The sequence below is a fragment of the Neolamprologus brichardi genome, chromosome 5 (assembly GCF_056152115.1).
Source record: "Neolamprologus brichardi isolate AB-2024 chromosome 5, ASM5615211v1, whole genome shotgun sequence".
Lineage (NCBI taxonomy): Eukaryota > Metazoa > Chordata > Actinopteri > Cichliformes > Cichlidae > Neolamprologus > Neolamprologus brichardi.
Window position 1 is genome coordinate 27,094,588 of NC_142108.1, and position 27,200 is coordinate 27,121,787.

Sequence of the window (27,200 nt, forward strand, 5' to 3'; positions counted from 1 at the left end):
ATATATATATATATATTTATTATGTGCTGGAATGTGCAGAAAATAGGTTTAAATGTTAAACTAATTTCTTCCAGTCAGATAATGGTGCATATAATTAAAATTTTGCTTCATGCATAAAGTTAAAAGATTAAAACTAACAAAACAAGTTTTAAAAAGAGACTTTTCCATTTGATTACATTTTGTATGATGGATTATGTAGAAAAAGTAGAATTGGGCTGAAAGATCTATCGCTTTATCACCTATTCAGGTTGTAAATCATGTTTTTAAAAAGTAACTAAGTAACTAAGTAACTAAGTAATTAATTACTTTTGAAAATAAGTAATCAGTAAAGTAACGGGATTACTTTTTTGGGGAAGTAATCAGTAATTAATTACTGATTACTTTTTTCAAGTAACTTGACCAACACTGGTCGGGCATGTGTGTACTTCTTATCTCAGGCAGAAAAAGGAGGAGGGCAGAAATAATAGTGCAGGGTAGTGATGACTAGATGTGCGTCACAGGAATCAACTTAGACATTAAAAATCTGTCTTCAAATTTAAATTAAAATGTAACCAATGAGCTTGTTTACGACACCTGAATTTGCAAATAATCTTGTAACATCATCTAACAGCACTCATAGCAGCAAAACAAAAAACAAATGCAGTTTGATATAACAAGAAAATAAGGTTTTAATGACTCAGAGTGCCGTTTCTACATGTTTTTGGTTGACTGCTCTAAATGTTCTGCTTAGCAATTTTTTCCCCTCTTCTTTTTAATCTATAGCTATCTATATGATGTCAGTGTGAGCAGATATACCTGACACCTAGCTGTGCACATAGACGTAAAAAGAAATATGACATTGTTCCCCTTTAAAGTAGACCATCTTCCTCTTTTGGCTGCTCACCACAGCAGATGACATGCCTCCGTCTCACCCTATCCCTAACATCCTCCTCTGTCACAGCAGCCTTCCGTATATTCTGTTTTACTCTATCCATCAATCGTCTCTGTGGTCCTTGTGTTTTCCTTCTCCCTGACAGCTCCATATTCAACATCCATTGTCTCATTTAAGAAAGATGTTGGACATAAAAGTGGCTCTTCATAGTTAGTTTCAAACTCAGCCCATAAACCTGTTGCTTAGAAATACTTATACCCACATATGAATTTTGTTATATTATACTGAATCTATATGGAGTTGGTTTTGCCTGTTGTAAGCAGAAATATCCAGGTAATGCTGAAGTGGTTCTTTTGGCACAAAGGGAAATCTTCTATATGAGAAGCTTATTCAGCCCCTTGGACGTGTCTTTAAACTCTTGTATTTTTAATGATAAGATTTGAAGACGTATATAACATGGTGGAAATGCTGATAGACTGATAAATACTAATTTCTGAGCAAAGTGCTGCCACAGACCAGCAGCCTCATTACTACCACCAATGCTGTCAGCGCAGTCTTATGTTAGTGGAACCATAAAAATGTCAGTACTTTTTCAATTTGTCAATTTGATGGAAAATTGACAGAGAAATGGGAAATATGACAGTCTGAGAATGTCACAGCATTGTGATTGTGGCTGAATGTGTTGCTGACATGGTTGATAGGTGAAAATGAAGCATGTGGGATCAGACTCGCAGACTTCTCAACCTTGAGAGTCCATGGCAACCCACTGAAAGCAGAATGGTAAACGGAGGCAGGCTGTGTGAGAGAAAGAAATTAGTTCTGGGCCAGAACTGTCTCTTCATTTCCGCATAATAATACTGCAGTAAAAAGGTTGAGAGAAAAAATAAGAAAAAAGTATTAAAAATCTTAGACCAATACAAATCCCTGTGCTTTTTTGCCCCTGTTTTCTCTGTGCTATGTCTCACTTCTCTACTCTTTTTCATCTTTCAGGAATTCACTCTGAAGACTGTGGACCTAAGCAGGCCTGAGGGCTCTGACATATACCAAATCCCTGCCCAGGGGAACAGGGGAGATTAAAAACTTCTGATTGAGGTGGAGAGGAAACAGACACAGAGAGAGGGAAGGAGAGACAGAAAGAAAGCTTATCGTTCACCTTTGTTCTTTTTAATGCCCCAAGTGAAAGATCTCCATAGGCATGTCTGTGAATAACAGCAAACACAAGAGCAGCTGCCCACCACTGTGGTCAGAAGATGGAGTGAGAGAGTGAGGGAGGAGACGAGAACAGGATTACATCCTGTGAAAGAGCCAAGCTCATATTCTACTTTAATTGAATGCCTGGGAGAAAGGAGAGGCATGAGAGCAAGCCTTTTCAGTGCCAACTGCTTCAAGAGGTACTGCAATTAACCCTCTGGCCATCATAAAGTAATACCTGGCTTTTGCTGTTTTCCAATTGCTGGGTTTGGTTGTACACTGTGGATGTGTGCTTGGGCCGTGGTCATGTTTCAACCCCTGGTGTGTAGACCGGAACGGACCGGCTCTCAAAGAAACGGCCTGATTCCTCCTCTGTTGCTGCTGCTGCTGCTTCTTTACACCTCCCTTAAGCCCGCTCAGGCGGCCAAACCCAAAGGGCCAGGACACACACATTTGAACTCTATTCGCATTGATGGGGATATCTCCTTAGGTGGGCTCTTCCCAGTACACGCCAGAGGGCACGATGGAAAGCCGTGTGGGGAGCTGAAGAAGGAGAAGGGCATACATAGACTGGAGGCCATGCTCTTTGCCCTTGACCGCATCAATAATGACAATAATCTACTGCCCAACATCACACTGGGAGCACGAATCCTGGACACCTGCTCAAGGGACACTCACGCCTTGGAGCAGTCTCTCACCTTCGTGCAGGCTCTGATCGAGAAGGACGGCACAGATGTCAAATGTCTCGGTGGGGGGGCGCCCATTATCACCAAACCTGAGAGGGTTGTAGGTGTTATTGGAGCCTCCTCCAGCTCTGTTTCCATCATGGTGGCCAATATATTACGCCTGTTTAAGGTAAGATTATCATTACTTATTAGCTTGGTTTGTTGGGATGTGCGAATTTCACAAAAAATAGGATGGAAGCGATTCCAAATGATGTATTAGCCTGAAAAATACATATGCTTTTGCTTCAGTGATGCACGTAGACACTGTATTTGTTTGAATAATTAATAACACCGGATGGAAAACAGTACAAGCCGCTGAACAATGTGAGAGAACAATAAGTGTTCGATATCTGCTGCCACACAAAGACCAATTTCATAACTTCAGTGAGGAGATGCCTGGGTAAATCTCATCCCGGCTGGTGCCCTGGAGGAGCTGGTTGCTAAGCAGTGAGAGGTATTGCCTGTCACAATACAAAAGTGATTAATAGGATTTGATTTCACTTTTGGCCTATAGCCTTTCCCTTGATCACAATAGTGTTTACATTTGTTTACACTACAGAAAAAATATGTTCTCTTCGTGGACATTTGGATATTTGATAAATTATTCAATACAGATTTTATTATCACAGCAGTCAGCCATGGCAGTCATAATAGTTCTTTTTCACTTTACCAAAGGCATGATTGCTATTTAACGCTTGGCTCACTACAAAAATAACAAACCTTTTTTGACTAAAAAGAATTAGTTTTTTAAAAGTACTGTCATGTTTGAAAAGGTTTCATGGGTAATTACACCTTTTTGCTAAATATTAGACAAATCACTTTCAGTGAGATGAGGTAGTGGCTGATTTAAATTCAGTGATAATTAAAACCAGGAACTTTTCCTCACACAAACTTGGGGCTAAAAAAATATTTTATTATTTATACAAGACCCTGACTCCAGATTTTAGTTTCACCTTGATTTTGCATGGAAATTTGTGTCTATGACTGTCCTTTTCTTGCTTATGCTGCAAGGTCAAAGGGGAACTCAATCACACTCAAAAACATTCTTTCAGCTGATTCAGTGTTTGCCCAAGGACACTTCAACAGAACAGGTGTTTACTGTCATCAATTCTTTTAAAACGTCAGTATCTAAAATGCTAGATGAGGAGCTGCAGATTCAACTCGAAGCACACTGCTGGACATTTTTTCAGTGCTGTATCACTGTACACAACACCAGATGAAAGCACAGCAGGCTACACATAGATTTTACTCGGGTAGGACACGTGGGTATATTGAGGGCTGCCCAAGTATATTTTGAAACCAGCCTTTTTATTTAAACTTCTGTTATATATAAGAGTCCTAGCAGCTGCCTCCGAGGCTGAAAAGTGAAGCTAATACAAAGTGTCAAAAACTCCTCTTCCTAGAGTGGCCACAAAAGCCAGTCAGTCCCCATAGACTCCTCTTTTAAACGTGGTAAAAAGCATGTTTATGGATATTGTACCTTTTCATAACAACTATATATAATTTTACTTTTTTAAATAACATGTTCATTTGTCCAAAGACATGCAGTTTGTGGGAATAGGTTAATTGGATAATCTAAATTGTCACTAGGTGTGAATGTGCGAGTGAATGTGAGTGCGAATGGTTGTCTGTCCCTGTGTGTTGGCCCTGCGACAGACTGGCGACCTGTCCAGGGTGTACCCCGCCTCTCGCCCCATGACAGCTGGGATAGGCTCCAGCGCCCCCCGCGACCCTGAAAAGGATAAGCGGAAGCGAATGGATGGATGGATGTTCATTTGGATACTGGTTAAAGTGCACGTTAAGTTTGCAGCATGGCTGCTTCATTTGACAGATGTGGTGGCACCTGCAGCCAATTGCTGTCTACTAGGTTGTGCTTCCTCTAATGTGGGTGACAGACAGTCTTTGTGTGGTTGACATCACTTGGATTAGAGATGTAATTACTTTACAGACAGCACTGTAAGTCAGGTGTGCTGCACCTGTGGAATTTTTGGCAGCTTAGCGTTAGTTTGTAACTTAGCAGTCTATCCTCTTGTCCAAACATGGCAACCTCGGGCTCCAGAAAATCAACATGGTGGAAACCAAAATGCTAATACTAATGCTTCAAACTGTGGAGTCCAGAATATTATGGGATGTAACAGTGGCTACTTCCATCTTTTTTTATACACTGTATGCTGCCAACCAGCTAACTGAGACCCTTTATCTCGTGCACGTTTCTGTACTGGCAACCAAGTTGCTTTTGTTTCAGCTCTTTATTAAACACTGCACGCTTACATACAGTACTGTGCAAAAGTTTTAGGCAGGTGAGGGGAAAAAATGCTGTAAACAAAGAATGCTTTTAAAAATGGAAGTGTTAATCATTTATTTTCATCAATCAACAAAATGCAGTGAATGAACAAAAGAGAAATCTAAATCAAATCAATATTTGGTGTGACCATATTTTGCCTTTAAAACAGCATCAGTTCTTCTAGGTACACTTGCAGACAGTTTTTGAAGCAACTCGGCTGGTCAGTTGTTCCAAACATCTTGGAGAACTAACCACAGATCTTCTGTGGATGTGGGCTTCCTCACATCCTTCTTTCTTCATCTAATCCCAGACACACTCTATGATGTAGAAATCAGGGCTCTGTGGGGGCCATACCATCACTTCCAGTACTTCATGTTCTTCTTTACGCTGAAGATGGTTCTTAATGACTTTGGCTTTATGTTTGGGGTCATTGTGCTGCTGCAGAATACATTTGGGGCCAATAAACAATCATTTATATTTCTGAAAGCATTCTAAATGTCATGAAAATATCAAAGGGTGTTGGTGAAATAAAAAGAGTTGATCAGCCTACCATATGTTCATTTTTCTTTCATTCATTAGTTTATTAATGATTAGTTATTTGTAATTTTTAAGCCAAATGCTTAATTCAAAGCTTTGTTAATTCATGTATTTTTGCTTTGTTTTATTTTGCTACTCTTCTTTGTCTTATTTGATGTATGAATTCAGTATCTCAGGTTCTGGAGTGTAGTTTTGAGGGTCGGAGGGGAGGCAATTTGAAGTTGTTACCTTGGGCTCTGGGAAACTCCGGGGGCATTTTTACTATTTGCGACATAATTTAGGAAATAATTGGCTGATGGATGTGAATGAATGAAATGAAAAATAATCATTAGCTGCATTGTTGGATGATGTAAATGAAAACCAAAAGAGCATGATGTACAATGTGTTTCTATACTACTTTTTTCCCCCTTGATCAACCAATCAATGTTCTCATCACCAGTACCAAATCCTAGACAACCACTGAACCAGACCAGACTCAATGCTTTATCTGCTACCTTCCAGTGTGATGTCATTCGCCAGCTGTATGCAGGAGAGATGCTCCGCTGTGTGATTTATTTATTTATTTTTTTGTTATAACTGGAGTATGATTAGGACATGTTTCTTTTTTTATTTTATTGCCTGTGAAAATGTGTTCATTTTACAGGCGATGTGAGTGAAGCCAAAAAAAAAAAAAGTGAGATGTGAAGTAAAGCATGAAAGGTGATATATACTGTAGGAGTTTGGTGTGGGGTAGCTGGTGTGTAGGTGTGCTGCACTGCAGTGTATCTGGACAGAAGCCATTAATACTATAGCACCACTCATACTTCCAGATAGGTTGAGTAATTTTAAAAATCAAAAATATGTAAAATGAAAAGTAGTATTCACATCACTAAATAAAATCAATGCAAATGACCTGGAATGCTTAGATTTAGCTACAGCTCTAGATTTTGCTGAGATGGATATGAGGCTTTTATTTTGTTTTTTATGCTTATTTATGTATTAGTTAATCTAATACTCCACAGCAACAGCCTGGAGTCTGTGTTATTTGATAAGCTCCCTGATTCCAGAGTGTTACAAACCACACGGGATGTATCCTCCTCCTCGAGGCCCCCAGCATTAATCAGTGTGAACCCAGTGTGATGGCACACACGCACTTCCTCACACACGCCAAGGTCTCGTGCATTCTTTTATATGTTTCAATGTGTGTAAATGTTTTTGTTAAAGTCTGTGTATAGGTTTGTGCATCTCCGTACGGATATGTTCAGTACACACCAGTAGAAAATATACTCTAGCACACAGAACCCTGTGCATGAACTTTGCATTTCTCTCTGTCTTCATCTCATAAAGTATGCCTATATGTGCACTCGCACAGGTAAGAGTCGGTGTGGGCCACAGTAATGAGCATCTCCTGCAGTGCGTTCCTGATCCCTTTCTCGCATGGGAGCCTCAAATCCTTCGTCATTAGCACAGTGCTCATTGCTTCTTCATTAATGCATGTAAGCGTTGTCCTTGCATATTTAATCTGAATGTCTCTGATCTCCTATCTCTTTATCCTCAATGCATATAAGCAATGCATCCCCCTCTTCTGCTTTTTTATATGCAGATGGATGGAGGGTGAGAAAGCAGCACTAAACTGACAGTAAGCCAGTCCATCTTCAATACTATCACTTTTTAATCGCTCTTCTGAAAATCAAACACATACCGACACAGTGATAAATCAATCAAAGACTGTTGCAACACTCCATAAAAACTGAACTGAACTGTTACAGTTACACAATTTAACAGCAAACTTTTAATGCAGAGCAGTGTGTGGTCATTTAGGCCAAGACTTTGAGTTATAGCTTCCCAGGGATCCATAGGTCAGCCAAATGCCTTGCACGTTCTTCTGGCCCTGATGGAGCTGCTGATGGCCTCAGAAAGTTTTAACTTCCTCCTTGCCCCCACACACACACACTTCCCCCAAAGGAAAAAAAAAGTTTACTTATTATAAAAATAATAAGTAGAAGGAGTTCAGGGAAGATTGTATCTACTAGCTTTGTTGCTAGGCATAAATGCTTGATTTAAAAGAAGGCAAAGTATGTACACAACTACCAACTCAGCATGCTAGTGAAGTTAAAACCAACTTGTAGACATGCTTATGCATCTGTGTGCATATCTACATGCATAAACCATGCGCAAAATTGCAGCACTCAAATACCAGCTATATAAATCCTTCACACAAAGAAACAGTCTCGTACAAAAGTAATCATGCGCATTTGCACACAAACCACTTTAAAGGCAGCAGCAGCCACCCTGGTGTAGTTAGCAGGTTTTCTAAAAAGTGTTTCCTCAGCACTCAGCTGCATACAGATGTGGTCCAGAGAAGCTGATGAATATTTTACTTGAACCTTATGTAACGGTACATGGGGACCAGGAGCTGCAGCTCAAGAAGATTTTCGTGCATTTCACAAAAGAGGGAGCTGCTTTGACAAGCATTTGGGGAAAAAGATCATTTGTGATCACAGAAAAGCCATGTCAGATGATTGCATTATTCATTTACGCAGCAGATGTGTTCATAATGTGTTGACTCATGTCACAGATTACACTACCAGGTCTGTCCTTCCCAATCAGCGGGAGGTACTGACAGGGATATTATTTTAAATTCAACCACAGCAGAAGCTTGGCTCTCGTTCAGTGAAAACAAAGTAGTTTTCTAAATTTCATTTGATTTCATTTGATCTGATCTGTGGTACACATGAGTAGCAAAACAGAGACACATTGACCCAGGAATAAGACGCTCAGAGCCTTCAAGCCTTTAATGCTCACTGGAAAGCATTTTGCTGGCTTTTTGTTGCAGTTTAGTGCTGGCTGGACAAAGCATCTCACATTCACTTAATGGTTAGTTTCAGCAGTAAAAGGGTTCAGAGAAGAGTAAAAAGAGTAAAAAAAATATATCCATTTTGAGGAAGAAAAGTAGAAGTTAAGGATTTTTCATGCAAGAAAACACAAGCCTTCACTTCAGCATCCCACTCAATGTTGCATTATCTCTGAAATTTAGTTCACGCCCTAATGTTTTTTTCTTTTCTTTTTAAAGTTTCGTATTGGAAACATAAAAACTGACCTGTGTTTATGCAACTCCACATTGTGGGAGCATGTTCTAAACTGTAAAGGTCTCAGGAAAAAAAACAAAAAAACAAGAAGCACAAAATAAGGCATTAGGACAGTAAGTACTTCTGACCTTTTAGTGAATCTTGTTAGGCCGCACCTTCACAGATTAAATGCTTTAAAAACTCAAAAGTAAAGCAAATAATTTTTATTAGTTTTGAGGAGATTGGAAGGAAAGAACACCAAATATTATTAATATTTTCCATGATTTATGGTGGATGATTGCTAATCATATACACATGAATCATTGCTAATAAAAAAGCATGTGAATAAGAAGATCTATGCTGTTAGGCAGATCAGATAAAAAAATGCTGTCAGTTACTATGTAGAGCCTGTGATCCTAAAAAGTAAACCAATATATCTCAAATTTAAGTAGTGATTCTAGCTTATTTTTGTTTTATAAAAATACAGAGTGGGTGGTGTTTTTGAAGGAGAATAAAAGCCATACTTTAAAAATCAAATTTGTCTGATGCTGCTAATGTTTGCTTTTTACTGGCTTCTTTGGCTACCATGACTCATTTCTGAGTGTGTACTTGTGCACTTAGGAGAAAAAATATCACTTATAGTGAAGCTACAATTATGTGGTGGCTTGTAAGGTAAAAGCTATCGGTGTCAGTCTCATTCAGAGTATGTCCATGTTGAAACCTAGTCACAAAAGAAACCACGAAGAGGGTGGCAGCTATCATTAGCTGACTGTCTCTATCGTGGTTCCCTGAATGAGCGAGCTGATACATTCTGCAGCTGTTATGTGGTCAAAGCTCCACCACACCCCTTTCTCCCAGTGGTGTTCACCATCTGCTTTGTTGTAGCCTCTTTTAGCAAGTTAATGCTTATTTCCCCCCAGTTGATCCTTTGCTCCTGAGCTCATTTTGGCTTCGGACCAGTTTGGCAAAATCTGTTAATGTTATGCTGGTATGGTCATTTGTTTCCTTTTTTTTTTTCTCTTTGGTTAGAAAGAGAGCATGTGCAAATGAAATGAAAAATTTGATTGGGACCTACATTATTTTGTTTAAACTTATACAAGAAAAAAAAAAGATCTTAAACCAGAAATAATATATTAATGCCTACAATATTAGATTATTGTTGCAATAAAAAATGCCTTAATTTATTTTACTTTTTTAGAAAATTTGTTTTGATTGTTGTAGTATGACTGCTAAATACAAAATCCGTGACATCCCTCACTGGTTTGTGAAGTGCTGTTCTGAAGCTTCAAGATTTTTTGCACTCATCATCTTGATGCTATCGTTACATTCTAAACCAGATGTGACGATGATGAGGGATCCAAACGCACACCGAGCTGCGCACTGAGGACATAAACGGTGTTTGCAGAGGTCAAGTGGGCCATTTTAGCAACCATAGCTATCGCCTCCTAGTGGCCTTCTAAAAAAAAAAAAAAAAAAAACAAGTTTAAGGAACTTACGCACTGGCTTTACTTGTCAGAACCGGAAGTTATGCTCGTCTTTTATGCTGTGTATGATTTATGCTCTCAGAATCAGTAAAAAAGTATCAAAAAGCAGTTATTGTATTCAAATTCTAGATTCACCTTGTTCCTAAAATGACACTGAGGTGGTGGACAGTGAAGCTGCGTCTCGATGTTGGGAGAAACTTTTATTTTTGAACTGTATTTTCAAACCTACATTGTCTTTGACCGTTAAATATAATTCAATTGAAAACCAATGAAACAGAAGTGGTGGAAGATGTATGTTCATCTGGGTTGGAATAAGGCCCAGATTAGAGGGTATTTTCAAGCGTGAAGCCTGTCTTTAAATGGCAACTACTGATCCACACAGGTCTATGAATAAAAGACTGATGGCTCCAATACAGAGTTCTGTGGGTGCCCTCTTTTCCTCATCTTGGCTCAAGCTGAACTAAACTGTAAGGTTTGAGCATTTTGGGTGACCTCTGCAAGAAAGAAAGAAAGAAAACAAAAAGAGAGCATCATTGCTTAAATTAATACGGTGCAATAATCATTTTATCTTCAAAATTTTAATTAAGCATAAGGTTTGATCCACTGCCCAGTCCTGAGTCACAAAACAAAAGCCTGGATTTCAAATTAGGCAGTTCATCAGTAGTGTTTTCTCTGGGATTTGTAACTTTTTATTTTTATTTTTTTAAATACACAGCATAATTAAACACTGAAAGAAAGGGCGGGGTGGTGGTGGGATAACACAGACACTTTGTTGGACATTAAGTTTAAAATGATTTCCTGTAAAATCCTCCCAGTCTTTGCCAGCTTTTCAAAACACATTATTTGAGCAGCTTTTTATCTTTCTGCCGTTGGGCTTGTATTCATTTGGAATGAAGCAATAACCCGAGTAGAGCTTCTATAGAAAATTTAATCAAATCTCCAAATTTAAATGCATACTTTTGGTGTTAATTTAGATTTTGTACCCAGACAGAATTACATTAGCGGTAGGAAAAAATCCAAAACCTTCAGCACTGTAATATATTTCAGTCCATGTATTTCTGCACTTATAAAAAACTGACAGGCCTTGAATTAAAACACGAATAGTTTCATTTTATAATACACGTTATTCATTTTCTGTACATCATGTTTTATCACTGTCTGGATGAAATTGGTTATCCTATTTATTTCATTTTATCAGTGTGATTGCTCACACTTTTAATGACACTGGATACGGTCATCAATCATTCGGTATCTGATACATTTCTTTGAATTTTGACCCTGTTGTAGCCCTTGCAGCGAACTCTTAAAACATGGGGGGAAAAAAATGGGTCATGAAATTTCATGCTTCGTCTCACCTTGTTCTGATGGTTTTTATTCCCCTATAAACCTTCCAGTGACACAGCACAATGACGGCCCTGTGCCAAAATTGATTTAGCAGCTCATTTGGGGGATGACAGCTAAATCAAGATTTACTAGTATCAGCTCATTGAAGCATCTCACTTCGACCAAGCCCACTCATTCAGTGAGCCAGTGACAACATGATTGTTTGCACCAACTGCTTCATTGCTGTGCATGTACTTCAGTTCATGCAAGAAAGTGACATGTTTAGACTTAAGTCAGACAAAAAATCAGAGTTTTAGCATTTGCAGAGGCAAGTTTGATTTTATGTTCTGTTGGATGTTATTGACAACAAAAAATACTTTTTACCTTATATATGTGGTGGGTGGGGGGTGGGCGGCACGGTGGTTAGCACTGTTGCCGCACAGCAAGAAGGTCCTGAGTTCAATTCCACCATCAGGCCGGGGTCTTTCTGTGTGGAGTTTGCATGTTCTCCCCGTGTTTGCGTGGGTTCTCTCCGGGTACTCCGGCTTCCTCCCACCGTCCAAAGACATGCAGCTTGTGGGGATAGGTTAATTGGATAATCCAAATTGTCACTAGGTGTGAATGTGCGAATGAATGTGAGTGTGAATGGTTGTCTGTCCCTATGTGTTAGCCCTGCGACAGACTGGCGACCTGTCTAGGGTTTACCCCGCCTCTCGCCCTATGACAGCTGGGATAGGCTCCAGCGCCCCCCGTGACCCTGAAAAAGGATAAGCGGAAGCGAATGGATGGATGGATGGTGGGGAGGGGGATAGTTCCAAGGACAATAAATTACATTTTTAATTAGACAGAAACCTGAACACATCAATTTAAAGAGATTCAAGGGGATGGCACAGCACAGATGGAAAGATTGTATAGGGCTTTGTTACATTATTATTTCAAAATGTGAGCCATTTTGGCCCAAGTACTGTAAGTCATTGCAGAAACTGCAGACAATAATCCTGCTACCTTCTCACAGGTGGTATTTTTCCATTTTCTCTATTTTCCTATGCTTTTTTCCATCCCTATCCCTCTTTTTTCTCTCTGTCATCCAACTACTCCATTAACAAAATGCTGACCTATGAGGCCATCACTTTCTTCTCCATTCTTTTATATGTAATATACATATAGTAACTGTATTGTTCTGTCTCAATTTTTGATTTTGGTCAGCCAGATGTTATTTGACTTGGAAACACATTGTGCTTTGACTGCCAGAGAGGCTTCGGCATCATGCATGTAATTTAATTCTGCTCATGCAGCCTCTGCCTGCACCTACAGTGCAAGGCTCTGTCTGGCTCAACATGACAGGGGCATTTTGTGGATATATATATATATTTTTTTGTCCTGATTTGGTCCAATCCTAAATCAGACCCCCCAAAATTTTAGTCTTTCACTGAATGGCCCAGATTTCACAGATCCGACAAAGAATCATTTTCTGCAGGTCTTGTAAGCTGTATGAAGCTAGAGGGTAGTTTGATACCATAAGAAAACACTTGTTCTTTATTCACATCCAAGTCTTATGTAGATGTTTTTGTTTGTGTTCCCTTAAATGAAAGAAATATAACCTCAAATAACTGGCTGAAAATGCTGAATAAAGCATTTAAAAAAAAAAAAGTGTCCTCTTTTAAATCTGCTTGTGTATAGTTTAATTACTGAGTTCAAAGGATGTAGAATCAGAGAAAAGATTAAAATGGGAAAAGATTACTTTGTGTGACGCGAGACTCAAAAGAAAGAGGCAAATATTCCGAATAAAAATGGAACACATGCAAAATGAAGCTGTGTTTATTTACATTATATGGGAAGTAATGCAAGGCCACCTACGTGTTACACTACAGGAGCTGCTTGGCCATAGAAACTCCTAGGAGGCAACTAGACTTAAAACATCTGAATTCAAACATTAAGAATTTGAAGAGGAGAGATCAATCTCTCTGGCGATAAGACACAGATGGCCCATCATGGCAGAACGGAACCCTAGAGGTGATTGCCAATACTTTTATCCATATAGTACTATATTAGAAATTATATTGAAGTTTTAACAAAAACAAATGGTGTAGGGTAGGTTGCCCTGTGGGCCCCTGTATTTTTCTCCAATGCAAATCTGATAGATATTTCCCCCTGTTATTTTAATGTGTATTTGAAAGGTTTTTACAGAATGGAGTACAGTAATTGTCAGCTTGAGACATTTTATCCTCATCTTACTTGTCACTGTACTGGACAGGCTTTACGCACACACTGGACTATACAATAAAAGCAACGCATGCACAGTGATGTTCTAAGCAGAGACAAAGACGAACTAGCCTGGCAGTAGATTATGGCACAACGCAGTAGAGACTCTCTAACTGAGCTGCATTTGGAGCTCTGCTTCTCTTCTCCTTCTGATATTACTTCTGATATTTGCTAGTGTGATTTTGGTTTTTTGATCATTTCCTTGATAAATTAAACAAGCTGGTTTACCCTGAACATGACAGACAAGCCAAAATAAAGATAAATTTTAAATATATGATGTTAATGTAATCTAAAAAATACTATACAACAAATGATGATGTGGTTTTATGACATGCAGTCTCCATGCAAAAATGTTGCACAAAATATTTTCAGATTCAGGTCTTAGCGTTCTGTTTTCTTGAGTGCAATCTTTTTTTACTGCCTGATTTCTTGCTTGTGTTGCTTTGCTTCTCTGTGAGTAAGCATTGCATTGATTCATGGTGACTCATTCATCATCTTAAAAAAAAAAAGAAGTTTTAAAGATGCACAAGGCCATGAGACATACATTTTATATTAGTATAGATTAAATTTCTCAGAGAAGTGATTTAAATAACTTTTAAATCAGCAGCAGCAATTGATTATACTCCTTATTACCATTCGTTATCGTATGTTGTATTTCCCTTTAACAGCTTGTTTTTCCTGCATTAAACACAAATTATTTACGGCAGGTGTTTGCCGGCTCTGTAGGGTTTCGGGGAACTAGATGTTGTGTTATCTTGTATAATCATATTGTTTTACACTATAATTATATTTTGCCATGACTCTGATCTCATGTCGCCAAATACAAGCAACTCATTCTCAATGCAAATCAGCCGTAACATAATTTCTGTATCTTCAAGAGTTGATAAACGTCCATCTAGAATCAAGATCCAGACCTTCTACCATCTGCCAGTGTTCTTTACATGCCAACAACAATTGTGTTTCTGTGTGTGTGTGTGTGTGTGTGTCTGCGGGTGGCTGTGTTTGAGCACGAGTACATATGTATTTCACAGGCTGTTTGTTTGCATATTTCTATTTGGTTATATGAAGATTCTCTTATAATAGCCATATGTCTTTGCACAAACATGAAAACAAACAGCTTGAAAATTGTCTCTGTTCCCTCACAATTCAATGTACCATTAGCAGAAAGCAAGTTTTCAGTTCACAGAATCCACTGATGAAGGTTTCCTAAAAAAGAAAAAGAAAGGACAAGAAAATGCTAGAATAGAAAATGGCAGAATGCTTGATTTATGCAATTGCTTTTTTAAAAAAACAAAAAACTACTTACTAGTACAGCAAAAATAACATATTTAAAATTGTTGGTCTTATGGCACCCATATAGTCTCATCCTAAACTGACATTTAACTCTTTAACTTCTTTGCTGCTTCATTTCAGTAGCAAGCCAACAGAGCTCTGAATAAGTGTCCAAACTTCAAATATGTTTGGCTTCATAAGTGTGATTATCAGCATTTAGTGACATTTCATCTAGTGGCACTGTTACCATTTGCAGTTGCATATTCAAATCTTACCTTTCGTACACAATTTTTCCATTTGTGGAGCCAAATAATAAAAAAAAAAAATCTTGTATGTATTTGCTAATTTTCATTTGTTTATTTATTTATTTTTGTAATGGTTACTTGCTCACAGCTCATTAAGTTCCTCTTTTTAAGTTCTTGTTAATAAAAGAACTTGTTTAGTTTATATAAAGGGAAATGGCATATCAAATATAAAAGACAACTTATGAATGCACCCTACTGGAGTCATTACAGATTGAACATTTGAATTTTAATGGAATTTATAATTAGGAATAAAAATGTGAAAGCTCTGCACATCACGATATCTCCAGCAGTAACAGCCATTACTGTTAAAGTTAATATCTGCTGAATAAAATAGCTGTTAGTGTTTATTTGGTATTATTATTTGTAGTTTGGTGTGTGTGTGTGTGCGCGTGCGTGTGTGTGTGTGGTGGGGTCGGGGGAGTTATATTCTGTTATTTGTAAATTTTGTAAATGCTGGATAGTAATGTTGAGACAAAATATTGATACTGCAGTATTAGGGTTATATTGGCACATAGTATCAATAACTGTATTAAACACGCAAGTGCCCTGAACTAATTTATCCATTATTCGGACTTAAGCCACTGTTGCATGTCTTTTACTGGAAACCCTTACTGAATTCATGAAGGTAAAGTGATCTGGAAGTGTCCTTAATGATGATGATGTAGAAGAAAGTAGGTTAATTAAACAGAAGAATTGCCAATGTCTTTCTATCTTTTTGAACTTAGGTTATATAAAAGCAAGCAAACACAGTCTGTGCAAACCCTTAAAAATACTAAGTTCACCTCAGGATTCAGGAGCTTGTAGAACCACCTTTAACCAGCAGTATCTTGAAGTAATCATTTTCTGTATGACTTTATCAGTCTCTCACGTTGTTGTGGAGGAACTTTGGCCCACTCTTCATTGCAACATTGCTTCGGTTTATTGATGCCGCTTTTCCACTAGTATCTACTTGTCTTGGGTCAGCTCAACTCTGACCTGTCTCGGTCATTTTTAATTACAGTTGAGTACATCCTCGATGTGTGTGGGGTTGTTATTGCAATGTAGCCGAAAAGTCCCATGATGTAATTTGTATGCGACACAAACGCAACACAGTAATGGAGGACGTTGATACAATGGCATACCTTTTGTCTTATTCGGGAACCACAGCATTGATTTTTGTGCTGCCATTTCCCTCATTGCTGGGTTTCAGAACTGACATTTTTGATTTTTGTGAAGGAGCTGCTTTTATGACTCATGTACCTGGTACCAGGTGCTACCACATAATAGAAAACCCTAAAAAGTTGAGTTGAGCTGAGCAGAGTAGCTACTAGTAGAAAAGAGGAAGGAGATTTGTGGGCATTTATGCACAGCTGTCTTGTCACAGCATTACACTCTTGTTGAGGCCTGAAATTTGACTGGGTCTTTATAACAGCTTGATTCTTCTCTTTTTCATCCATTTTTATTATAGATTTGCTGGTGGGACTGGGATCACTGTCCTGATCCATGACCCAGTTTCAGCCACTTTTAGCTGGTGGAGAGATGGCCTCACATTTTACTCTAGATTACGTTTTGTATACAGATGAGTTCATGGTTGACTCAGTGAGTGCAAAGTGTCCAGGTTCTCTGGCTCCCAAGAAGTTCATCAACCCTCCACCACTGTGGCTGACAGCTGGTATAAGGTTGGTGCTGAACTGCGTGTGTTTGGCTTCCACCAAACATCTCCACTTTGGTCTCATCTGTCCAAAGGATTTTGTTCCAGATCTCTATCCCAATGCAACTTTGCTGCCATGCTTTTTTTTTTTTTTTTTTATAGAAAAGTGGCTTTCTTATGGCAACCCATCCAAACAAGCCATACTTCTTGAGTCTCTTTCTAAATGTACTGTCACGAACTTTAACATTTTACATGCTGACTAAAGCCTGTAGTCTAACAATAGATAGTAAGAGTTGATGCAGCCTTGAAAAACATTTGAGTAGGAGGATACACGGAGGATACGAGGATACGCATCTATAGACTCAAAAAACTCAAAACACAAAAACAGACCAACAAACAAACACCCCGACACCAAAGGAGTTAGAGTATTAACTCCCTGACAGAGGTTTTTAGGTTAAACATAACTGTGCCAAACAAAAAAGGCAATTAATTGTTATTTAAAGGAGAGTGCCTTCGAGTTTTTGATTTTTAAACTGATGAAAAATGGTAAGCAGGTTCCTAAGTGTTTTGTACTCTGAGCTTTGCTAATAAGAGTGTCAGAGCTCAAGAGTGATTTACACTGTTGAGCCTGAATAATTTTTCAGTATGAAAGTGAAATGTTCACACTGTAGCTGTGGGAATTTCAGTCCATTAAAAACTAGGTTTGAATTTTTTTCTTTTGTGTACTCTGTCAATATATTTGGTTTATTATTGTATTCAGGTATTTATACATATATTTAAACTTTTTACTTGTCTGAATTTTTTTTCACAGTATACTGTTGGTTTTATTTTTTTAGACTTTTTAACTTATGCAAAAGATGTAATCGTGCACACAGTTTAAACATGAGAATTTTCAACCTTATTTTCAAGCAAATTTAACTGGTAAAGGTATTTGGTGTTTTATACTGTGTGGATAACTGCATTCCACTTCTTATTGCCTGGTTTCAGTGTGCTCAGCTTATGCTAGAGTGAGCTTCTTCCTGATGCTCCAGTTTCCTCCTGCCGTTCAAACACATGCAGGTCAGTAAGGAGTTTCTAAATTGCCCATAGTTGGGACTGTCTGTCAGTTTTTTGTGCAAACCTTGTGACTGCCTTGTGCTTAATGCCAACTCTTTTCCTCAAAGGACCCTTCATAGGGATAAGCAGTTGCAATTAAAACTATTTTCCCGCAGTCCTTCAGGTCTCAGGATAATTTGCATTTTCAACAAGAAAGGAGAACTTAACCTCAACCCAAAGAAAGAAAAATGCATAGAAATTTCTCAGTTTACCGCAGCTTCTATAGACAGTTCAGTGCATGCGTTGATTACATTTTTTTGATTACATTCTTTTGCCAGTGGTTGCCATAAATGTTTCAATGCAAATTTTAAATAAACACAGTTTGTTTTAAGCCCTATGTTGCAGTAGAAAATTCGATGTAATTAAATGGAATGGTAAACAGACTGAAGTCTATTTAGTGCTTTTCTAGTATTGTACACCACTTAAATCGTTCGCACTACAAGCCACAGTCACCCAGAGATCGAACCTACTGACCTTTGGATTAGCAGATGAGCCTCTCTACCTTCTGTCTGACAGATTCCCCAGAATTCAGCACCATTTGTATAAAATGTGACTTTATATTCATTTGCAATACAAATTCTTTTTTAATATTGACACTGTATTAATGTGATTAAGGTTCCTGTTAAGGAGATGAAAGTTTTTTTGTTTTTTTTTAAATTTTCTTTTAAATTTTAAAATGGTAAAAAACAAACAAACCCTGGCTTTCAGATATGAATACTGTGTACTTTTCTTAGTTATTAGAAATAATCCACTTTATTGTTTTGTACATATTGGATGATAAAAATAATTACCAGGCTTAAATCGCTATCCAACCTTTAAAACATTGTTGTTCCTTGCTTTTAAGGTTAAAAAAATTATAGAGTAGAAGTCACAAAAAGTTGATTATTTTCATCTGGATGTAGTTTTCAGTGAAACATTTCGTCACTCATCCAAGTAACTTCTTCAGTCTCAGCTGATTACAAGTTTACCCAACTTTATGAAGAATACATTTTGCACCTCTGCTGCCTAAGCGAAAAACTGTGATCTCTTATGTGTCAGGAGTATCGGAACAGCTGAGACCCATTCTAAACACTGCATCTTTGTGGCTTTCAAACCCCAAACATGTTGCGCCAAAAACTGATCTACCCCAAGGATCAGGTCCCCCCAGCACAGAGTAATGTAGTGTTCGCTGTTAGGTGCCAGAAGGATTGCCATGATTTATACATTGGGGAAAGCAAGCAACCTCTGGCTAATTGTCTTACTGCATGCTCAATCATTCAGGTAAGGAAATCTCAAAAAGTTGATTCTGTTCATCTGGATGTAGCATTTTCAGAAAAATTTTTGGGAACCTCTGGCTAAGCGGATGACACAACACAGAAGAGCTAACTCGTCAGGCCAGGACTCCGCAGTCGGTTTACACCTACCGGCCAGTGGATACTCTTTAAGTGATGAGGATGTACACATCCTGGACAGGGAGGAACGCTGGTTTGAGCCCGGAGTCAAGGAGGCCATTTAAGTTAAAAAAGAAAGTCCATCTTTGATTTGAGGAGGGACCATCTTTCACCATCTTACAATGCTGTGATTGCAGCCATTCCCCAACTTTCTGTGAATGGTACTCATGGCAATTGATCAATGGTCTTTGATCAATGATCAATGGTCTTTGATCAGTGGGCTTTGATCAGTAGTTATTGATCAATGGCCGTGAGTACCATTCACAGAGAGTTGAAAACGCTACATTCAGATGAACAGAATCAACCGGGATTTACTTACCTGGATAACTGAGCATACACCAAGACAAATAGAGTAAAAGATTTACTGTAGCTTTTCCAAAGCTCATCAGCCATGCTCATATCAAGCAAAGAGTACCCACTTCTACTCAATGTTGCAAAAGTTATTTTGAAAAATTAGGGAAAATCAGACAAAAGCAGAAAAGTGGTTTCACCAAAACACAAACCAAAATGCTTCATTTCAAAATGTTCTTAAAAACCATACATTATAAAAATCTAACAAAATAGCAGTGTAGAAACTTTTTCTGTTTTGAAAAAAGAAAATGTATTAAACGCCTTAGTTTACAAAACCATGGCTTCACTTACTATTTCACATATTGCTAACATGTCACACACGTCCCCCCACAAAGCTTTTTGTGAGGCAAAGAGAGTGAGAGATGCTAACCCAGACCAAGAATTCCCTCTTAATAACTGTCTACACTGAATTCTGAACTACATCTCTCTTTAGAGTGTATAAGTAGCCTATCTGACATTAAGAAATGGATGATACATCATTCATTGGTTCAGAGCGCAATAAAAGTGTATTTTTTAAAATACATTTTTTTAGGTCTTACAAACCTACAAATTTTAGGTTTTATAAACTTTTCACCACCGTACTGCCCTATTACAGACATTGTATCTGAATAAAGGCACCCTCAGACTTCTGTATTACCTTTATTCCTTATGTGCACAATAGATCCATAGATCATACCTGTTGTCTGGTATTTCTTTATTGTTTCAAGATTCACAAAGTACCATTCAAACACCAGCAGCTGCCTTTCTCTGTAGGAATCTGGACAAATGTGTGAAAAACTGGGAACACAGAGAGCACTTGTGACAGTGTCACAAGTGCTCCCCTTGAACTCTGTCACTAGATTCATAAAAGACGCACACTAAAACAAACGCACACAGAGAGTGATCAAGATAAGATTCCCTAAAACCTCAACTTTCCTTGATTTGCCCCCACTGGTGGATTATATATCTGAACAGAAGTTTTTCAAATTTGGCATGGAGCAGCCTCAATGTACACAAATCTGTAGCTCCTATATTAAAATATACAATTGTTAAATATTTTTATTTTTATGTATTTCGGGTCACTTTTGGAAAAGTCTTTAGAATGTTTTTTTCTTTTATTGTCAGATGTTAAATTGGATCAGATTTGACTCAAAGAGTAAGGTAAAAAAAATGTAAAAACAAAACAAAAAACACTTGTTTTGTAAAATCAGCTTTAGGATCAGTGACTTGAAGTAACGGTTTTCTGTATGACTTTATCTTTTTTTTTTTTCCTCCTGTCCCGTTTGGTTCTTTTGCCATCAGAATTATTGCCTAAAGGCCAAGAAAGATGCCCAATGGATTTACTTTGCCAAATGGATCATCCAGGCCTTGCCTGGATGGCCCATTGGCCCATTTGATTGACCTTTGTTTTTATTGCTGCACACGGGACAGACATGACTGGGAGAAAGAAAGAAAAACAGCGGGGAAGAGGAACGGTGATAAAGGGCAAAAAACAAAAACAAACAGACAAAAAATACATATATATATATATCGCCCGGATCACCTGTTGAGAAAGAAATAAGAGAAAACAAGCAAAAAAAAAAGAGCAATATCATAAACAACATCATCACGATGATCTATGTGAATATAACAGTAAATACTAAATATTGAATATTATTGTGCAGCACGTAGGATCGACAGCGCACAGTGTGCTTTGAGGTAGGAGCCAAAAAGGGTGCAGTTTGTGTGTGTGAGCACCCGTGTGTACACCTGTGAGCATGAGCACACTTGTATTTAAAAGGTTCCTTCATGTAATGATCTGCTAGAGGGTGTGGGGAGCCATAGCCCCGTCCTCCAGGGCATGAAGCAGCCATGGAGGAGATCCAGGCTCGAGACATCCAGAGGCCCTCAGAGCACAAGAGATCAAGGAAGACCAACGGAGGGGCAACCGTGCCACTCTCCCGGAAAGAGCTGAGGAGAGCCCCAGATGAGGGGTCACTCAGCAGCCGCAGAGCAGAAGCCAGGGGGGGTTGCAGTGATGTGCCCGTGAGCTCCGCCGGCAGCCAGCTGTGCCAGAGTGACCAAGCCCCAGGCCCAGAGGCCTGTATGACTTTATCAGTATCATATTGTGGAGGAATGTTAGCCCACTCTTTAGAATGCTGCTTCATTTCATGGAGGTTTTAGGGGCATTCATTTATACACAGCTCTCTTTAGGTCACACATATCAATTCAATCAGTTTGAGGTCTGGGCCATTGCAACACCTTAGCTCTTAAATGCTGCTGTGCTTGGGATCATTGTCCCAGCTTTGCACATGCTTTAGCTGTTGGACAGATGACCTCACATTTGACTCTAGAATACTTTGGCATACAAAGAAGCTCACTGTTAACTCAATGATTGCAAAGTGTCCAGGTTTTAGAGAAGAGTCAATCCTGCAACTCTTGGATTTTTTGCAGTTTCTCAGAGTTTTGTGTGTATTGACCTTGGGGTGAATTTATTGTTATGTCGACTCCTGGGAAGTAAGTGTTTTGAATCTTTTCCATTTGTGAATAATCCTTTTCACTAAGGAATGTTGGATATAGAATTGTTTGGAAATGACCTTCTTACCCTTTCCAGATTGATGGGCAGCAACAGTTGCTTCGGATGATTGCTGTTGTCTCTCTTCCTTGGCATTCTGCTTTTTAGAGGTGCTGACACTTGCTGATGATCCAATTACTCAAATGCATTTATTTAGCAGAACCTATTGAAGTAGTAGAGGCATACTTATGAAATAGGGTTTTATAAGAGTCTTTTGAACACTTTTTTTTTTCTTTTTTTAAAGACTCCACCTTTGTACATTTCTGGTCCACAAAAAGTAAACATGGTGAGTTTGAGGTCCAATAAGTAGCCCTGGGGCATAGAGCCAGTGTATTGTATCTTTTAGAGAAAGAAATGGTCTTTTATGTATCCCCGTTTCAGTCGGTCAGACTCAGTCTCCACTGTGAGGAAACATAGTTGCGGTCGATAGTTCTTCTGCTCTGGAGATGAGCAGAAGAAGCAGAGATGAGCTATGGGGTCAGCAAACTCAGAACCTGAACACGTGGATAACTGGTACTGCTACAATAAACTCACTGAAGCTGCACAGGAGAACAGCGACTACAGCTGCAGTCTAACATTGTGCAGTCTGATTTTGTTCATTTACTGGAGAAGCAGCTACATTAATCCCTGTGCTGTTATTTATTGTTACAAATAGTCTAGTTAAATGATTAATTTAAAATGAATAATACCTCCTTTTGCACCTAACTATTGCCTCAAATAACCAAATTCTTTGGGAAATGGTGGAGTTTTATAAACAAATAGTTGTTCATTTGTTTAGATGGTAACAGTAGGCTAATAATCATGCATTAGCTAGCATAACCGTTGCAAAAAAAATATTTTCGGTAAGCTTTCATAATGCCAAACTCTGTCTGGTGGCCTGGTGTGCATCAAGTGCTTTAGATAGAAAAACATCCTGGTATAGTTGAAACACTCATAGTCACATATGCTAGTTTATCTTGAGAGCTCCATGTCACAGCTTTCCCTAATACTGTTGACAGGCATGAGGTCGATGTTGTTAGTTGATGTATTGATCTTCAGTGTTCAGAACCTGTCTTTGGTGGCTCTTTACATCCTTATCGTTCTCACAACACCTATGTTGGTGATTACAGCTGCTTACTGATGATGGCTGTAATAGACTGATGTCAAGTAAGAAAGAGACCATGTTCTGTGGGCATTGGCCACAAAACGTAATCAGTTGTCTATGGGAAGTCTGAGCACTTCTTATCAAGCAGCTTGGCTGAGCAGCACAGATCGATTGCCAAGATGCTGTAAGATTGACCATAGTGAAGAGAGAAGTCGAATCTTGTTATGGCACTTCTTTTTCAAGGAGACATCTGAAACTCATGAAATTGGACTTATCAAACTCTAAACATAAAAGAGCCAGTGTTTCTCCCAATCCTGATAGGGAATGGTTGAGTGAGTGATTTTTTTTAGACACGCTTATTTTCAAGACATCTTGGACAACTGGAAATTTGGCTTGTCCCATACTGATTGTCACCCTGACTCTGAAGTTGACAGATGCCAAACAGTGAAGAAAAGCTCCAAACTTACTCTGTGAGCCTCTTTCTTTGTGCATATACTCCAGTATACACACACACACACACACGAGGGATATGGGTACATGCGTACGTGCTTAGGTACAGCCTGGGCATCTATTAGTGAAAAGGCCACTGGACCAGCCAGGAATTGTAAAGGAGTGTTTGTCAACCCTCCCGTCATCCAAATCTGTATGTAGTTTTCTCAGACTGAAGACAGTCTGCAGTGAGGCATGAGAAAGACCATTACACACACGTCTACCACGCTCTAGATGATGAAGAGATCTGGGAACACATACTCCCATGAAAACTGCCTCTGGCTGAGATGCTGCATTTCCTGCATGTGGGCCCCAGTCAAGCCGTGCCAGCCTGTGCTGATATAATGTACACATGGTGGAAACTACCCCGAGACAGCCTTGTGTCACACTCAAGTGTTAATATTGGAATGAAATGAATAAAATGTCCCTGCTGGAGGAAAAAATGGAAATACAAAGGGTGTCTTTATAAAAGTGTTTGTTTTTGTTTAAAAAAAAAAAACACACACACCAGAAAATATACCAACAGATAAACCTTCAAACCTTTCTATTAGCATGAACTTTGTAACATGAGTAACCATAAATTGCACATGCTTTAAACAATTATTTCTTGATGCCTAATTTCAACAAACTGGAATTTGTATAAAGACAGCCGCCTCTATGTTTCAGTTGCTTCTCTCATTGTATTCAATGCCAGCCTCTGTGTGGACAAAATAGCATCAGTGAAGCAATTAACTTGTAGTGAATATTAAGTATTCACAGAGTGTGCCCGTCTGATCAGTTCTGACCAGTATCTTTTGAGTTGCTTCATCTCAGGCAATATTTGCCCCATGTGGCTGGGAGTACTTCGAATAGGAACCTTGAAGTTTCCCACAAATTTGATTTTGATTAATGTTGCTTTAATACCATTAAACTGCATTTTTTTCATGAATCTTCATACATCTTGTTTCTTACAGAATAATCATAATTGTTATGTCCAGCCATCTTCTTATACGCTTATTATATCCCACCTGCAGCAGGGTAAGAGGCAGGGACAATCCTGGACAGGTCACCTGTCTCTCACATTTCTACCAGAAAGACAGACAACCGTTTACACTTGCAGCCAATTTAGAGTCACCAATTTAAAAAAAAAAAATATATATATATTTTGGACGAAGCCAGGATGTCCAAAGAGAATCCACAGGGAGACACGGGGACAACAAGTAATTCTAACTCTACACAGAAAAGCCTCAGTCAGCTGGAAGATATAAACCTTACTGCAAACCACTGCAGAAATGGCAATCTTACATTTTTTTTATATCATAGAAAGTGAATTGGGTTTGGGTGCCCTAATAGCATAATGGGTTTGTATTTGGTTCCATTGTCAATTTTATACTAAGCTCTTATTTATTTATCAATTTATTAGCACTAAAGAAGAATGCCAATCACCATTAGCATGGGATAGCACTGTTTACGCCTTCATTTTGTGAGAGAAATTAGTCCTTTTTCGACAGTATTGTCAGCCTTCAATAAACAAAGTGAGTGCAACTGTTGTCTTTCAACAAAATCCATTTTGTTTTTTTGAACAAGCTGTTAAACTCATCACTCGCTGCTTTTCTCACTGTCTCAACCACAGTTACTGTCACAGCTCAGCTGTCATTTTGATGGCTAAGCTGGGCGATGTGGACCAAAAATCATAAAAATCAATTGTCTCTGTATTGTTAAGCTGAATGGCAATACACAGTATGTGTTAGTTTTCTTCAAAATGGGTTAACGTTCTCTTAAAAAGCAAAGTACGTGTGTGACATAACAAGCACTTTTATTAGAAAAGGCTGAAGAGAATGACATACAATGCAAATTATTCAAAAAAAAATTATGGGTCATATTTAAAAGCAGTATGGTTCTGAGTTAGCAGCTATTATATTTTTCAGGGAAACTTGAAAACATGACAGATTTCATTCTGATATTTGACAGATTAACCATTTCACCAGGTAAGCTATTTTCACTCAGTTCATTTTATCTGAAGTGGGGTTATATTATATTTTTATATTATATTTTATTATATTTTATAGTATAAAATACTGTTTGCTTAAAGAAAATAAGAAAATTTTAACATATTTAAACGATGCCTTCTCTGTGCGGTTAATGAATGGTAAAACAAAAAATGTCATATAGGCTTTTACAAGTCAACAAGGGCAAAAAATAACTTAAAAACCTCTGGAATTAAATAATGGTACAGAAATAAGGCCTCGTATAAGAAAACTTACCAGTACCGGGATGGTACGAGGGAAATATCTTTTGCAGTTTTTCTGAAAAGCTGCATTTGCGCTTTGGCATCTTTTAAACATCACCAGGCGCGCTGCTGCCCGCTGTCTGTCTGGTCTGTGAGCGCAGAACAACAACTCACAAAGCCGCAGCTCGGGGATGACGTCACACATATGGGTCCTCTGTAGGAAAACCCGGACATTTTCATCAATCTCGAAAATCCCCCAGGACGTCCCGGACGGGACGTGAAAAGTGGACATGTCCCGTCCGGGGAAAAGAGGACGGTTGGTCACCCTAGGTTATATGAGGTATTTACCCATTGCCAGTGCATTACCTATAGTGGTGTGCACGGCCCCAAGCTGGATTATCAATTCAGGTAAAGCTATATTTATGTTTTCAATGCCTTACCTGTCTGGCAGACAACCCTTTCTGACTGGGAGTCAAAGGGCATTTTATCTTTAAAGCCACCAGACTTGCATTGCAATTTTACCTTACAAAATATAGAAGTTGCTAATCAGACCAGAAATTCCTGTGTTCTACAAAAATAATATATATACAGTGGGGCAAAAAAGTATTTAGTCAGCCACCGATTGTGCAAGTTCCCCCACTTAAAATGATGACAGAGGTCAGTAATTTGCACCAGAGGTACACTTCAACTGTGAGAGACAGAATGTGAAAAAAAAAATCCATGAATTCACATGGTAGGATTTGTAAAGAATTTATTCGTAAATCAGGGTGGAAAATAAGTATTTGGTCAATAACAAAAATACAACTCAATACTTTGTAACATAACCTTTGTTGGCAATAACAGAGGTCAAACGTTTACTATAGGTCTTTACCAGGTTTGCACACACAGTAGCTGGTATTTTGGCCCATTCCTCCATGCAGATCTTCTCAAGAGCAGTGATGTTTTGGGGCTGTCGCCGAGCAACACGGACTTTCAACTCCCGCCACAGATTTTCTATGGGGTTGAGGTCTGGAGACTGGCTAGGCCACTCCAGGACTTTCAAATGCTTCTTACGGAGCCACTCCTTTGTTGCCCGGGC

At 38.6% G+C, this 27,200-nt stretch overlaps 1 protein-coding gene across 1 annotated transcript in view; it reads left to right on the forward strand.

The window, feature by feature from the left end:
- Window positions 1-27,200, forward strand: part of LOC102793018 (metabotropic glutamate receptor 4-like) — a 183,435-nt gene that overhangs the window by 34,124 nt on the left and 122,111 nt on the right. Inside the window, exon 2 of the mRNA XM_006782858.2 lies at window positions 1,862-2,917. Within this exon, the coding sequence (XP_006782921.1) occupies window positions 2,348-2,917 (570 nt within the window). The 5' untranslated portion in view covers window positions 1,862-2,347. The remainder of the gene's footprint in view (window positions 1-1,861; window positions 2,918-27,200) is intronic.